Source organism: Ochlerotatus camptorhynchus, unplaced genomic scaffold (genome assembly GCF_037179485.1).
Source record: "Ochlerotatus camptorhynchus isolate MF236.1 unplaced genomic scaffold, CSIRO-AGI_Acam_v1.1 ptg000434l, whole genome shotgun sequence".
Lineage (NCBI taxonomy): Eukaryota > Metazoa > Arthropoda > Insecta > Diptera > Culicidae > Ochlerotatus > Ochlerotatus camptorhynchus.
The window spans coordinates 2,226,490-2,242,581 of NW_027040920.1; the positions used below are offsets into that span (position 1 = coordinate 2,226,490).

A 16,092-nucleotide genomic window follows, 5' to 3' on the forward strand; every position below is an offset into this window, starting at 1 on the left:
GAAACAGATTTCGTGATGAAATTAATAATCTGCATAAGATTCTCTGGAGCTTCTCCCGTTGGCAGCAAAAAATCTTGCAAATTAACAAAATGGCGGCCATATGAAAAAATAGGCGATTTTTAGCCCGCTTTTTTTCAGCTTTAAGGTGCTTCAAACAATGTTAAATGTTAATATTTTTGGCTGAAAGTGGGAGAAGCTCCAAAGAATTTAATAAGGAACAAAATGCGCAAAGATTCAAGTCAATATCTCTTATAGTTTCTGAGAAAAATCTTTGCCCGATAAAAAAAATGTGGTTTCGAGAAAAACGCGTTTAAAGTTTTGACTTTAGTTAAAACCATTTGGGGGTTCTTACCATTAGTCAGCTATGCCTGGACACCGAATTCGCTGATCGGAAAACGGCTTGGGGGGATGAAAGTATATAGTCTAAAGTACAAAAAAACGTGAAAAAAAAAAAATTTGATTTTTTGAAAAAAAAGATCGGGAATACCCCCTTAATGCTCGACGAATGAATGTTTTTTGGATACGTTCAATTCTGATGTTCCAGGAAAGTTGGTAGGGAGTCCAAACAACAGATGCAGTCTCGATAATCGGACGAACGAGTGAACAGTACAGTGCTTTTAAACAGTACGGATCCGAAAAATCTCTTGAGATTCTTGATATAAAACCAAGCTGACGATTAGCCTTAGTGATTACCATTGAACGGTGTAAGTCAAACGTAAGTTTAGGGTCCAGCATTACACCTCAATAGGTCGCTTACTTGTTCTACTCTTTCTAGTACAAATCCATCAATTGAGTAATCGAATACGATTGGCGTTCTTGTGCGATTAAATGTCATGACCACACATTTTGATATACTGACGGAAAGCTTGTTTAAGCGGCACCAATCAACAAATTGGTCTAACATTGCTTGGAGCTGACGGCAATCCTCGACGTTCTTGACAACAATTTATAGTTTGAGATCATCGGCGTATATGAGCACACAACCACTCGGCAAGAGGAGCGTCACATCGTTGAAGAAGATTGTGAACAGCAATGGTCCTAAATTGCTGCCCTGGGGAACACCGGAGGTTGCAGCAAATGGTGATGAAGTGCACGAACCCAGCTTGACACGAAGTGTTCTGTTGGAAAGATATGATTTCAGCCAATCAACCAAACCATCCGAAATTCCCAGGCGAGACATTTTCCGAAGAAGAATACCATGATCGATGCAATCGAATGCCGCTTTCAGATCGGTATAAACGGTATCTACTTGAGCCCTATTTTCCAAGTGATTTATACATGTTGAGGTGAACTCCAGCAAATTTGATGTAACTGAGCGTCCTGGCATAAATCCGTGTTGCGTTGCTGAAATGTAGCTCTTGACATGAAAGAAGATAGCATCGTTCACAATGATCTCGAATAATTTTGAAGCTGCAGATAGACTTGTTATGCCACGATAATTTGTCACGTCACGTTTGTCGCCCTTCTTATGGACAGGGAACATAAAGGAATGTCTCCATATTTCGGGGAAAACTCCTTGGTGCAACGAAGCGGTAAAGATGCGAGCTAGGGGATCAGCTAAAACAGCAACACAGCGGCAAAAAATGATTGCAGGTACACCATCCGGACCCGGTGAAACAGATTTCTTCAACTTCCTAACAGCTTTAACGACATACATATTGCTAACCACAAATGTACGCAAATCGATGAGACCCTCAGGAACATTGCAAGCCGCTCTTTCTACTTCATCTGCGTTGGCGGCTGAATCCGAAAAAAAAAAACAGAACTGAAGTGGCGGGAAAATAGATCACACGATTCGAGCATAGAAGTAGACTCCAAATCACCAAAAAATACGGATGAAGGAATATTCGACGATTTTCGCTTGGAGTTCACAAACTTCCAGAAGCTCTTGGGATTTCTACGTAAATTGGTCTGGACACGCAAGACATATGACTTGTATAGGGTTGAATTAAGCTTACGATAGGCGTTGCAAGCGCGATGAAAGTTACGTTTCGTTTCAGAAGTTCGATGTCGGCGAAGTTTACGCTGCCAGGAATTTTTATCACGTTTCAAAAGCCGCAGGAGAGGAGAACTCCAAGCAGGAGATATAGGAGGTTTTCGTCTTGGAGTGTTATCGGTGAGCCAATTGCAAATTATGTTGCAAAATTGTGCTGCCATATCGTTGACGTCATTTGTTGCCAGAATACTGCTCCAATCACAGCTCATCAGGAACTCGTTGAGCATGACAAAGTCGATTTTTGAGTAGTCGAGCGTATGTTCACCAGCATCAAGGGATTCCACACGGTCAACACAATCGGATTGAGTTGGTAAGGAGAATAAAATCGGTGGATGATGCAAATCAATAGCCAGCAATGGGGACACCGCTTCGTTAACTACAATTTTGCAATCGGAATCACAGAAAACCAAATCTAGGATGCGCCCCAGGTACTTTTACACGAGACGTAATCCATATTGGACGTAAATAATGGAGTGTAGACAAACATCTCAAGTAAAATTAAATGTTCTCAAACTGAAACATAGGGAAATCGACGAAGTGAACGTTTGATTGAATCGATTTTCACGTTTCTTTCAACTGATTCTTATGTCAAAACTGCCGCTTACATGTGTCGGTCTCAGGGAACCTAAATTGACAAGACTTTTTCGTGTGTCAAACGAAGGATGTACCCATAGCGACCATCATGCGATTTAATATGGCATCGGCCAACGGAATACCGTGGCAGTACGGAGGACGAGAGCTTGCGACCGGAAGTGGAAGACGAAGGCTTTCGACAAGCATCTTTTCGTTGAAGCACAGCCCCGCAGAAACGTTAGTGAGAGCATGTGACACGACAGTGCCGAAAAAACTGGGGCCAAATAACAGACGACGTCCAGTGGTGGAGGTGGTGGAACGAGGCACGTGGCACCCTCCACGCTAGAGGAGTTTTTCGAGCGGCCAGGGCCGCCCATAAACAAAAGATAAATCAGAGCAAGTCAAACTGTTTTAAGGAGCTGTGTCAAGACTCTGACCCATGGGGCAATGCATACCAAGTCGTGATGGTGAAGATCAGAGAACAACGATGCCCGCTGAAATGTGCCGAGAGAAGCTGAAAGTCATCGTGGAAGGACTTTCCCGAAACACGACCCATCGACTTGGCCACCTACACCGTACGGAGACGGAGAGGGAGATAGCGTCGAAGTCACCAACGAGGAACTCGTAGCAAGGGCGAAAGGATTGAAGGTGAAGAAAGCTCCCGGTCCGGATGGAAGCGTGAAAGCGGCAATCCAGGCGTCCCCGAACATGTTCGGGATGGTGCTACAGAAATACCTGGACACGTGGAAGATACAGAAGCTAGTGTTGCTGCCGAAACCAGGAATACCACCGGGGGATCCAGAATCGTACATGCCTATATGCCTGCTAGATTCACTCGGAAACCTCTTGGAGAGGATCATCCTAAACAGGCTGACGAAATACACCGAGAGTGACTGATTACCATTTCCAGAACCGGGTTCTAGTCTACGAGACATACATGGGACAGTGATCGATTTGGATCACAGTGAGAGTTTCATAAGGCTCCATTCTTTGTCCAACGATTTGGAACGGGATGTACAACGGGGTGCTAACACTGAAGGTGCCCAAAGGAGTTGAGATCGTTGGCTTTGCGGACGACGTCGTCTTGACGATAACAGGCGAGACACTGGAAGAGGTGAAAATGTTGGCCACCGAGGTGTTGGACATGATTGACAACTAGAAGCGAAGCTGCGGATAACCCACCACAAAACGGAAGTGCCATTGGTCAGGAGCTATTAAGCGGTGCAGCGGGTACAAATCGCCGTCGGGGAGCACGCCATAGACTCGAAGCGCGTGTTGAAATACCTGGGAGTGATGATCCATGACCGACTAAACTTCAACAGCCACGTCGAATAAGCCTGTGAGAAGGCTTCGAAGGCAATTAACGCGATAGCTAAAATCATGCCAAACAACGCTGGTCCCAGCAGTAGCAAGAGGCGTCCTCTGGCCAGTGTGTCGTCGTTGATACTGGGATATGGGGGTCCAGCCTGAGTTGCAGCGCTGGAAACGAAGCAGAAAATGAGCAATCCGTTCCGGCTCATGGCCATGCGAGTCATTAGTGCGTACAGAACCATCTCGTTGGAAGCAGTATGCGTTATCGTCAGAATGATCCCTATCGGAATCACCCCGGCGGAGGACAGTGAGTGCTACAGGCGGAGAGAAGCCGGAAGAGTACGGAAAGTTTAGAGAGCGGAGTCGTTGGCTAAGCTGGAACACAGCAGAGAACGGTAGATGGACACATAGACTAATACCTATTCTTTCGACCTGGGTGAACAGGAAACACGGAGAAGCCAACTTCCACCTAACGCAGTTCCTGCCTGGCCACGGCTGCTTCAGGAAATATATAGGTTCGAACACACAGCATCACACCTCTTTCCGGTGTTGTGGCAACGTGGACGAAACGCTGGAGCATGTGGTCTTTGTCTGTCCAAGGTTCGAGTCAGTGTGAAGGGAGATGCCCGCCCTTAACGTGAAGAATTTCGTCGATGAAATGTGTCGAGAGGAGGGCACTTGGATTGCCATTAAGACATTCTTTTATCCTAGAGCCACTAGAGCCCGAATGAATAAAATCTCCTCAAACTTATTACTCTCGATTTATAACCATTTCTATGTCCAAAATATCCAACCGAGTATGACGTAAGCCTGTGGAACTGTCAACTGTCAATCACCAATCGTATTACACAATATTTTTAATGCGATCACTCCGTTTGACCGACTCGGCACGAGCAAATTCTTTGCGAATCGGAATTAATATTCCATCAGCATCCTCCGGCAATGGACGGAACGAAAGCGCTGCTAGCAGGTAAAAAGCACCCACCAAAGGCGACGAAAGACGCGGTCTGTTTTAGTTTCTTCCGCAAGTTGATTTGTACTCGTCTTGAGATCGGCATGGTTGTACATCAAAACGAATAAAACTCGACTTCCGAACGAAATCGAAACTTTTTAGTTGTTTGTTTTGGGGAAATGAGTCTGGCCCATCCTCGAAGACGAAAGTAAGAGTCATAAAGTCAAACTTTTATCGCACGCTTGGTCGGAAATTAAGAGCGGTTAAGTATCTCGCTAAGAGTTTTGAAGCTACATGTTGAGTACCGGAGACAACTTCCACCCAACCTCGCCTCCAGTAGTTTTTCTTGAAAAATCTTCCATCGCTGGGTGGGTAATTATGCGCTTGGAGGATTTTTGACTTAACGACGAAGCACACACAAGCCGAGGCATCTGGCGTCGGCGTCGTCGTCGTCGTCGTCGTTCGTACCGCGGCAATGACGATGTGTGTTATTAGAGAAGGAGATCCAGCGCAGATTGTGTTTTGATTATTTTTTTTTTTGATTCGCTGAAGAATGATGGGTCTTTCAAAGCTACCGATGAACAATGTGAGCAGTGCTGATGACAATAAGCGAAAAACATTGCGTAGCCCCTCGGTTATTCAAATTATTCGCGCCACTACTCACCTCTGTTCGAGTGATGAAGATAATCGCTGGTAGATGCAAGCCAAAGCACAGTCAGTCGCACGATTTGAGGCGGGCGGTAGTTGGCAGTTAGTTGACGCTTAGTGAATGTTAGCTGGGTGGCTTTGTTCAACATAACATAACCGACACACATGCGTGAAACGTGTGGTGCAGGTGTAAAAAGGCATGTGACATAAATAAAGGAATCTGTACGATAAAAACGAAAACGGAATGGAAGTAGGTAAAATGGAAATTAAAGTCACCGAGTTTCGATGGGCCTTCTTCCCCTGTCAGTGCAGTGTTCCGAGGAAGCAACGATGATGATGACGATGGAGATAGTTTAAAGAAGAAAGAGGTGCAATATGTCCTCGCGGTTTGATATGCAGTCAGTTGGTGTTTTTGATCGCGTTGGAACGGATTTGTGGATTTGTTCGATTTGACTTGGATTGGTTCAGTTGTTCGAGTTCTGGAACTGATGGATACTTGGATCTAGAAAATGGTTCAGATACCTACTAGTGGATGAAAAATACTTTTAGTGCATTGAAGAAAAAGGATATCGAATCAAAATGAACAACGGAGGTGGCTTTGTTAAAGCCTACAGCAACAACTGGCTGTCGCAGTTTGGAATATACAAGTGAGAAAATATTAAATTTTTAATAATTTTTGGCAAGGGAAACCAAGGAACATAATGTGAAAAACAGATGAAAATAACTTGGGATCATGTGAACAGACTGACAAAATATTGTCCCTGAATACAGTACCGGATAAAACTTTACCTCCTCGTGATTGTGTTTGTCCCCAATAATGTTCAATAAGATTTCCAGAATGAGCATCAACATTTCTTAAATCTTGACTGTATGAACATCAACTAATGGCCAGTTCCACGCCACCAGACGAATCGATTTTATTTTTCTCTCGTCGAGTTCCATGATATTTCGCTTACCGGTTCACTAGGGGCAATGAACTAAGTTCGTGGGGCGGAGTTCGACCATTTTGACCCGTGCCTTTTTTTTTCAAAATGGCGTATTCAATATTTTTCACTAATTAACAATACTGACTATCACATAAAAAAAATAAAACTACTCGTTACGATTTGTTCTCCAAGAGAATAGAGCGATAAACTTTCGTCGCAGTAACTTACGTGGCATATGAGAGTTAAACACAGATGCAACTCTGTTGAATAATCTTTGTAAACCGATGATAGTGCCGTAGTTAGTTCTAATAAGTGGCAAGCGAAGCATCTGATTGTTTTGCAAGGACCTAGGATGCACATTGATGTTCATTTGTTGCAATACAACGAGTTGATTCGTTTCGCAGGACATCAGCGACAAACATAGCTCTTAGAGTGTCGCGACGAGTGTTGAGAGGCTCTAGGTTTATTCATAAACAAAGTTCCCCATAGGCGGGCAGGCTGAAAGGATTTCGCCACGGTAATCACCGAAGTGAGTAGCGAATGAATCTGCGCTGAACTGACTGGATTCGCTCAACTTCATTATGATAAAAAGTAGCTTTACCATATTCTTATGTGGATCGTACTAGGGAACAGTATAACGATTTAAGACAGTACACGTCAGTGAAATCCTTAACTCTCCTGATGATAATCCCCAAAGATTTGGAAACTTTGTCTACCATGAATGAAATGTGCTGACGTTCAAGTTGTGAGTCCAATAAAATACGCAGATCCTTCTCGTGACTTACTCGTTCAATTGAAATACCCAGGAGTGTGTAATTGAACTTTGAGGTCTTTTTTACGAGAGAAGGTAATTATCGAGCACATGTTATGGTTTGCTCTCATGCGGTTCAAGTCAAACCAGTCACTGAATCTATCAATCTGATTTTGTAGAGACATAGCGTCAGCAGGGGATTGAATCCTGAGGAAAATGTTAAGATCATCAGCGATATGGAGCGATATTGTTGCGTGAGTAGAAATGACCGAGGAGCGATCAACTTCATTAATCAGCTGAATTGTAAATACACACTTCGGAAAATACACATAAAATGAGTAAATGTGTACACGTTGATGCTAAAAAATACCTCACTTTGAATATACTCAAAATACCTCGAAAATAATTCACCTTTTTAAGTCGGGAAATACTCAAGTTGACAGCCCCTCGGGAATTACATAAAAAAGCGTACTAGCAAAAACTTAAAAAAAAATTGACCAAAAGTTCTTGTTTCACGATTTTTGTCAATTTTCAAGTGTCCATGATTTTAAATATTTCAAAAAATTGCAGTTTTTATGAGCTTTTTCGATTAAAGAAATATAAAAGATGAAGATATGCTTTTTCATATATTTGAGTTCGTAACACTTTTTTTTTTAATTTGTTCTTAAAATTACAAAAAGAAGAGGTGCCATGTAAAGTTTTCCCAGGAAGACTTTATTTTTCTCAACAACTTTGTCTCAGACGTCGTTTTAGTCGGATGTGAAGTTTTTGTGTTACAATTTATTTAAAAATAGCAAAAACGCCAGTTAAAAAAATACTCGATCCAAAATGGCCGAATTTTTGAGTAAATGTGAATAGTTGCGCAAAACTCTTAATTATTCAAAGTTTCATGCAAATTGGATAATTTGTCATTTGCCCTGGAACTGCTCATTTGGCTTGAATACTCTCGATGTGATCTACAAAAGATAATTTTTGGTCAAGTACTAGTCCAAGATATTGGGGGTCTCATAGATTAGTCAGTAAAGGCTTGGTATTACCAAGCCGGAGGCGGCGGGTTCGATTCCCGGTCCGGTCGAGAGAATCTTTCGGGTTGAAAATGTTATCGACTTTCCTGGGCATAGAGTATCATTGTACTTGCTACACAATATACAAATTCATGCATTGGTAATTAGCATCGAAAGCTCTCAATTAATAACTGTGGAAGTGCATTCAGAACACTAAGTTGAGAGCACACAATAAGCTAATATGCGAAAAGCAATAAGCTTGAAATTCGAATAAGAAGAAGATGTAGTCCAAGATATTTAACTTAGTTTAACCAGGAAATTGGAGCTCCGTTCATAGTGACTATGTAACTGCTAATTGGTTTCAACAAGTAAGCCTTAAGTTTATGTGGGAATTATTATATAAACCATTAAAATTTGTCGAACCTCTTAACGGAATCCCTTTATGAAGAGCTTTGAGTGGGTTGGTTTATTTCCTTTAAATTCCGTTATGATTGCTTATCTTTTGACAGATACGCGTATTTCGTCTACTACTTGCAGACTTCATCAGTGCCAAGTACTGTGGTTTTCAGTATGTTTCCGAGCTTTTTTTTTCAGAATTTGTGATCAAAACTTTACCAATTTTTTTTTTTTCAAAAATGTTGTTCAAAGGGTTTGGAACTCGGGTCGACACATTATTTTCAAAAGCTTTGTTCCTCAGAACAGAACACTTTTAAATATGTTTTTGCAAATCCCGACCGATAAATATCATGCTAGGATCGCGTGTTATTTGATATTGCCTCCTACGGACATTTTTCAGGCGGCTCAAGAGCTAAACATCATCGTCTGTTATAATTGAATCGAATTTAACCTCACCTTTTGGAACTGAGGCAGCTCTTTCTTCAATATAGAGATTTAAGAGCATTATTAACTATTTGTACTGCGTCTATAATATATATTTGTTTTTACCATTTTACAATTGACAGATATGAAAACCCCGTGGAACTACCGGCGAAACCAGTGGGTAATCAGCACCGCAAGATAGCCCTATACGGCATCCTGGCCATGGCCTTCGTGCTCTTTTTCATGCTGTTCGTGATCATCAACAAATCGGAAGCGGACCGCCGCAGCCAGCTGATCATGGCCAGTTTCTCCAACGAAACCAGCATCGAATCCAGCATGGGTCACACCGTGCTGACGACTCCGTTCTCGTCTAATGGAAGTTTGGCCGTTGGTGTGGTGAGCGACACTGATGCCTTTGAGGGAAGCAATGCAATAGCTGAGGCGAGAAAGCAACGTCGTACTCGAAGGTTGGGGTCGGACAATCCGGCAGTTGAGTTCAACAATAACTTGGTGCTCTATCCGAGTGAGTACTTGAAGCCTCCCAGGTTGGGAAGTATGAGGAGATTTGCAGAAGATTATTCACTAGTTGATAGTTTTCAAATGATTAAGAACGATAAGCCGAGGCCCTTTGGTTTTGAAAGCAATGGTGTGAGTCCCGAGGGTTTCAGTAAGCATAATTTATCTTATTTACCGGAGGACCCTCCGAAGATTCGAACAAACTACGGGATGGTAAACAACATTCAGGATGTGCTGAAACAGTTGTCGTCTACGAAAAATCAGAACTATAAATTTATTCCGCACCATCTCCAGCAACCTTCGGAATTCAGCAATCCAGTGTTCCGGAATCATCGGGTTAAGTTCTCCGGAATATACAGACATCCGAGAAAGAATGGTGACATCACGACTCTGTTTGGAGCGTCGTCTAAGCAACACGAGCTTCGCGTCTCCAAACCGTCGGATATCAACAGTCAACTGTCCGTACCAAACGTCTACATGCCCGATTCGTTGTACAACTTTCGCCCAGCAAATCCGAGTGATATCAATCTGCTGGCAACTGACCAGTTCCGATTTGCCCCGGAAAAAGGTTTTGAAACTAAAGAAAACCCTCCTAAAGGGATGCCCTTTTCCATAATGCTGGATGTCCTCCCGATGGCCGATGGAAGTCTTCGTTTCAAACGACCCACCAAGAAGAGACCAGTTCAAAACTACGCCAACACCAATTTCCCATCCTACTTCAACAATCAAAACTTCGCTCAAGTTCAGCACGTCATGTACAATCAACCAGAAGAAGACACCTACTTCCGCAGTTCGTCATCCTACCTTCGACCGCAGCAGCAGCAACGAATCTTCCCCACCATGAAACCGGGAAAAATGATGGTCCATGTAAACCTGTACCCCAAAAAACCCGCAGAGGCGTCCAGGAAATTCGAAATCGAGAAAACCGCCTTGGACATCAACCACCTGCAGCTCAACGTTGGAGCATCCCTGCCGGATCCAGAAGCACACTTGGTTGATCCGACCGCTACCACATCCATCCCGGATTTCCTGGAGATGATCTACGGTGTCAAGTCCTTGACGCCAACAATTGCCACCAGTACTACGAGCGCTGCGTCGAAAAGAACCATCCTGGCTCCGGTGCAGTCCGTGGATGACCAGGAGCAAAGTGAGAGCTTTACCAATGGAAACGTAGCTATGGGACGGTATCCACCATATCGGATGGTGAAGAAGCGGCACCAACAGCAGCAACAGCAACAGCAGCAGGATGTTGTCGATCCGAGATCGTTGGATGAGCAACCAAAATCGACTAAGCTGAATCTGCTGAACTTCGATGCGATGGATGCGGTTTGATGGCCGACATTTGGACAATGGATTTCATTGATGCATTCCTGAATTATGAGTAGCAATTGGTAGTAGTATTTATTCGTTTAGGTTTTAGAATAGTGGTTCATGTTCCAGCTCATGTATTTATCCGTGAAATAAAATTATACGTTTTAGGATTTTGGAAATGTTTTCTTCTGTTGATCATGATTACAGTCTCAATTCCTAACTACGGATAGAGTAAAATTAGGAATATTACGATTACGTACCAATTGAACCATTAGACCTTCGCTTTGGTGGTGTTTTCACCTCTAGTGCTGGTGTTTGATGCTCATAGACAGCTTGAACTTCAAGTGTTTAAATTGTTTATGTGCATCAAACACCAGCATATCACGTTTCAATTTTAACAATATTTGGAGCAGTGTTCATAAACTGTTTCAGTCGCAATTTTACGAACATTAACTAAGCTTTTAATTTTTTTTTTAGAATTCTGAAATATAAGTACAACAATGTAGAAATTAACGGAAATACATTTGTTATCAGTATGATTCAGAATGTAGAAATTATTCTGGAGTTTTGATCTTCATATTTCCAGGTTCAACAGAGCCAGATAGGATATTTTATCGAATGGTACACACTAATCCAGTCAGTAAGGTTTTTCTGGGTTTTTTAATTAATCATATCTGGGGGCGACCCTGGCGTAGTGGTTAACATCCATACCTCTCACGCCAAAGTCACGAGCTCAAATCTTACCCCCGCACAAGTCACGAAGGACAAGTTGGACGAGATCTTATTATGATATATGCTGATTTGAATTGCATATGGGTCATTCCATCTCAAGTGACCGAGTCAGTTGCATCGACCCTCTCCGATTTGAACCAAACTTGGTGGAACGACTTATTTTAGGCCAACAATCAAAAATCCAATGTTTTGTACCCATCGACTCACCCCCCGGTTCTGAAGACTGCCCCCACTTTTTCCGATCTTCAAGAAACACAATTTTTCTTTTGCACATATCTCTAGACCAAATTATGCTACAGACAAGATTGGGCACTCATTTTAAAGGATTTTTAACGCACAATCAAATGACGTTCTCAGAATTGTTATAAAGTGCTGTCAACTTGTCAATTTTTGCAATTTAAAACTTAAAATGCAAATATATCAAAATGCACCCACTTTTTTTCTAATTTTGATAGCACCAAAATGTTTGGCAGACATTTTTACATAAAAATCACTTAACTACCAAAAACAATTTTTTTCGTTTGGTAGACATGGATTTTTAAAGATTTAATGTTTTTAAAAAGATCCATTACTGTACAACCCTTCAATATGAAACGTTGGACAATCCTGGAAGTTGATAGAAACGATGAAACCTGTAAGTTAGATGAGGATCTAATCCTTCTTTCATTTTATTCAATCAAATGCTCAGATAATATTAATCCAGATGATATATGCTGTTTTTAAGCTCTATGAGCATTTTTGAATACGTTCACACTTATATTATTTTACAGAAGTCAGTATCTTTTTAATGAGTTTTTGAATTGTTGAAACAGCCGACAACAAGATCGACAAATTTTATTTTCTATCATTAAATGGGGCTAACGGAACTAAGTCTGTAGAAGTTCAGAAAAATGTTTTTGATTTTTGAATTTTCTACATATTTTAAAACTTTTACCGAACAGCATATGCAATTCAAATAAGCATTTATCATAATAAGATCTCGTCCAACTTGTCCTGGACAATTTATCATGAACTTCTACCTGTTCAATGCCATTTTTCTCAATGTCCTGAATATATGAATGAATTCCTGGGGCTTCGAGGGACTTTATACCCAGTAAATATGTATGCAAATTAATCGTGATTTGATTTCAAAAGTAATTGAATAAATTCTAATGCAAAACAATATCACAATTTTCCATTTGAAAAGACGTAAATTATAAAAATACGGTATTTAATTTAAAAGTGGGTTCATTTTAGTTTAATTTTACATGAGAGGTTTCAATTTCACAGAAAAACACTTTAATTTACCACGACACATTCAATCTTCCACCATAAATGATATAATTTTACATGCGCTCAACGTAAAACATTAAATTTTGACGTTTATCGTTTTGTTTTGAAGCGCGAGTGGTCATGGTTGGAGCAGCATGCGTGGAGGAAAAAACATATCTTCAGGTAACCGACAGAATGTAGGATTGTAGGTTTCAAGAACCTCATAAACACTAAATTCTTTGATTTCTTCAGATAGGAAAATTCATCGATGACCCGTATGAAGCAGACCGCTGGAAAGGATGCTGAAGAAATCCGGAGAACTTTGAGATTTGGGCGTAGTTGCTTTTGTAAACAAACATGTCAATCGCTGATTTTTCGCGAATAAAAGTACAATCTCGTGAACAAATTATACCAAATGATAGAGGAACCATTCATCTACCTCCTTGTCTTGTTAGTTTTTGAGATTGAGCTTTATTTCGCGAGAAATCTTCAAATGTTTGTTTACAAAAGCAATTACGCCCTAATCTTGAAGTTCTCCGGAAATAGCCTTTACAAAGCAGCTGCCAAAACGCATCACGTGAAAAATCTCTCTACTACTGTCCGGGAGCAGTAGCTCTTCATGAGTTCCACTAATACCAGAAAGCTACTGATCCGTATGTTACCGTATAACTATTCAAGCCTTCAAAGCGGATCTGCGCTATCGAATCTGGTGGAAAGAGCCATCCATGCCAACTGTGCAATGATGTTGATTTGGAATATTCAGCGAACCCAAAAGAAACGTGCCCGAGAAAAACATGGCAAATGTAAAAAAAAATAGAAAAATGTTAGTTCCTGTGAATAAATCTGAAAACAAATAATCATGGATTGATAAAATCATCCGAAAACAGGTATAATAAAATAAATTGTTTTGGTGTTCACTCGGCTGTCGACAAAAGCAGACCACTCTCGATGTGTGCTAAGCGATCGTCTGTTTTCTCGGCAGCAACCATTGTGTGGTCCTCCTCATTGTTCTTCATCAGCAGTTCTTTCGGTCGATGCGTCGTCGACTTTGGAAATCAACCGTTTCGTGATGAGTGTGTGCGTGCTGACCACGTTTTGCGTCCATTGCTGCAATGGACGCGCTCTGACCCTCGTTGGCGTACAACAATTTGCCATACAATGAAACTACTGGAAGCGGCTCCAGTTCTGATGGAGGAGGCTTTTTGGATAGCGGAAGATAAAGTGTTTATTGTGTTGTACCTTTTGACTATAGTTTTAAGATGTATTGTATAGTGACCAAGAATCCTCGGCTCTGTAAAGTTAATTCGGTTGAGCCTTATCAAATAAATTAATGAACAAAAAAAAAAAAAAAAAAAAATTGTTTTACCTAACCTCAAAATATAATCGCAAGGCCCAAGACTACAGGATGATTGAATTTTACATGGAATGTAAATTTATGCTATGAAAGAATACGACCTGTAATTTTGAAAACTGATCTAAAAATACGTTATATATGATGTGGTCTTTTTGTTACATGCAGTTAAACGTAAAATCACACGTTTCGTTCTAACTGTGTATAATCATGTAAGGTTTTAAGGTTTGTCAACAAAATATATTGGATTCATCAAATCATCATGCAGTTCATATCTTGATGTTTACAAGACTCACTAAGGCATTTTATGATGTCCCGTCCCGATTAAATTTGTGAACCCTTACATCCTCGTCGAGTACAGGGCTCATGTGATATTCATTGATGTTAGGACAACATATTTCGGGTTCTTCAAATTATCCAGGAATTTAGAACTAGATGTTCTACGTTCTCAAGAAGATCTTTTGCAAAGCCCGGAGTTATTACACAAATCCGTAGAGGTTCGTTGGATATTATCACGTCATCAATCCATGAATCCAGGAGCGAAGTCATTCGAAAGAAGAAGATCAAGTATATTTTAAGGGAAGCTCGAGGTATTTCAGAACGAAAGTTCATAAAAACTTTCGGAGTTTCCAAGAGAATATAGTTTTCCAAATGGAAGAGTTTGTCTGGAAGAAGACCTTAGAAACATCTGGACATCCTTCTTCTACAAAAAAAAAAATTAGAAAATGTCTACAGGAGCAAGTATTCGTGTTGGCCACACTGGCCTCAGCGCACCTACCGTTGGTGCCTACGTGGATCAGCACATCCCTGCAGCGGGTTCAGCAGCGAAATGACAAGCGGAGTGACAGGTATCAATCTGTCACACCGGGTGAGTAGGAAAACACATAAAACCCGGACAATCGACAGCCATTCTATCCCTAATTAGTTCAGTTCTATTTAATTAAAATTCTAATATAGTTTAAATACCTAAATCTAGTGTTACTCACCGAAGAAACTTGTAAGTTCTTTTTGCATTAAGATTACTGTGAATTAAGAATATTTTGCGTGTAAATAGGTAATCCACAACTCTGTGCAATTGAATCGCAGCTAATTAACTGTCTCACCAGACAACAGAATCGGTGAGAATGATGAATTGCTAATGGAAGCTTACAAATACTTAATCTAATGCAACTTACCTAGGACTTACAGCTAAAACTTACGTGCTAGGCTAAACCTAAATCCTGGAATACTCCAAGGGGAACTAAACGTGAGTACTTCTTATCTAAACTTACATCTAGGCCGAACAAAAATAGTTGAGAACGATCAACAATGTTATACAAACATACATCCATATATATAAACTACAGATATGAACCAAATTTACATTCTACACATGAAGTACACTGAAATCTATAACGATTTATTGCCAATATTTAGCAAACTTAGATATATATATATACATAATTACTAATTACATCTGAAATTGTACTAACTGCGTGACATCTGGAGTTGTACTAACTGCGTGACTGCGAAATGGGTCCAGCGAACTAAGGCAGCTTCGGACGGAGCACCAATAAAGGAAGACGTCATCCAGAATCGGAGATCGCTGCAAGACCTAAGCATCGGAAAAATCGTGACAAGCACCCGTGGCAATCCAGTAATTCCTTCAGCTACAACATCACAAAAGTCAGCTAAGTCGCTGACAGTTCCGTTGACCAGCCATCATCCAGCACCTCTGGTTCCAGTACCCGATCAGAAGCAGCAGACTTCGACACATAGCATAGATATACCATTGATTGGCTCTGGAATTCGTTCAGATCCAGCGTCGCAAAAATATTTGAAGTCATTACCAGTTTCGTTGGCCAGTAAACACCAAACGTGTCCAGATCTAGGGTTCAGCCAGCAGAAGCAGAAGTCGTCGTTACCAGCTGTAGTGTTGCCAGTGATCGATGCAGAGGAAGCGATTTCTGAA

At 41.1% G+C, this 16,092-nt stretch overlaps 1 protein-coding gene across 1 annotated transcript; it reads left to right on the forward strand.

The window, feature by feature from the left end:
* Positions 1-5,932: 5,932 nt before the first annotated feature.
* Positions 5,933-10,828, forward strand: LOC135711542 (uncharacterized). The gene is made up of 2 exons (XM_065234411.1): positions 5,933-6,127; positions 9,124-10,828. Exons 1-2 carry the CDS (start codon positions 6,060-6,062, stop codon positions 10,826-10,828), a joined length of 1,773 nt encoding a protein of 590 aa, XP_065090483.1. The 5' UTR covers positions 5,933-6,059.
* Positions 10,829-16,092: the final 5,264 nt, after the last annotated feature.

Excerpts from the sequence above, each read along its gene's own strand:
- LOC135711542 (XM_065234411.1), top strand. The coding sequence starts at position 6,060 with ATGAACAACGGAGGTGGCTTTGTTAAAGCCTACAGCAACAACTGGCTG. Across the intron at positions 6,128-9,123 it reads TCGCAGTTTGGAATATACAA|ATATGAAAACCCCGTGGAAC; the intron begins GTGAGAAAATAT and ends TACAATTGACAG.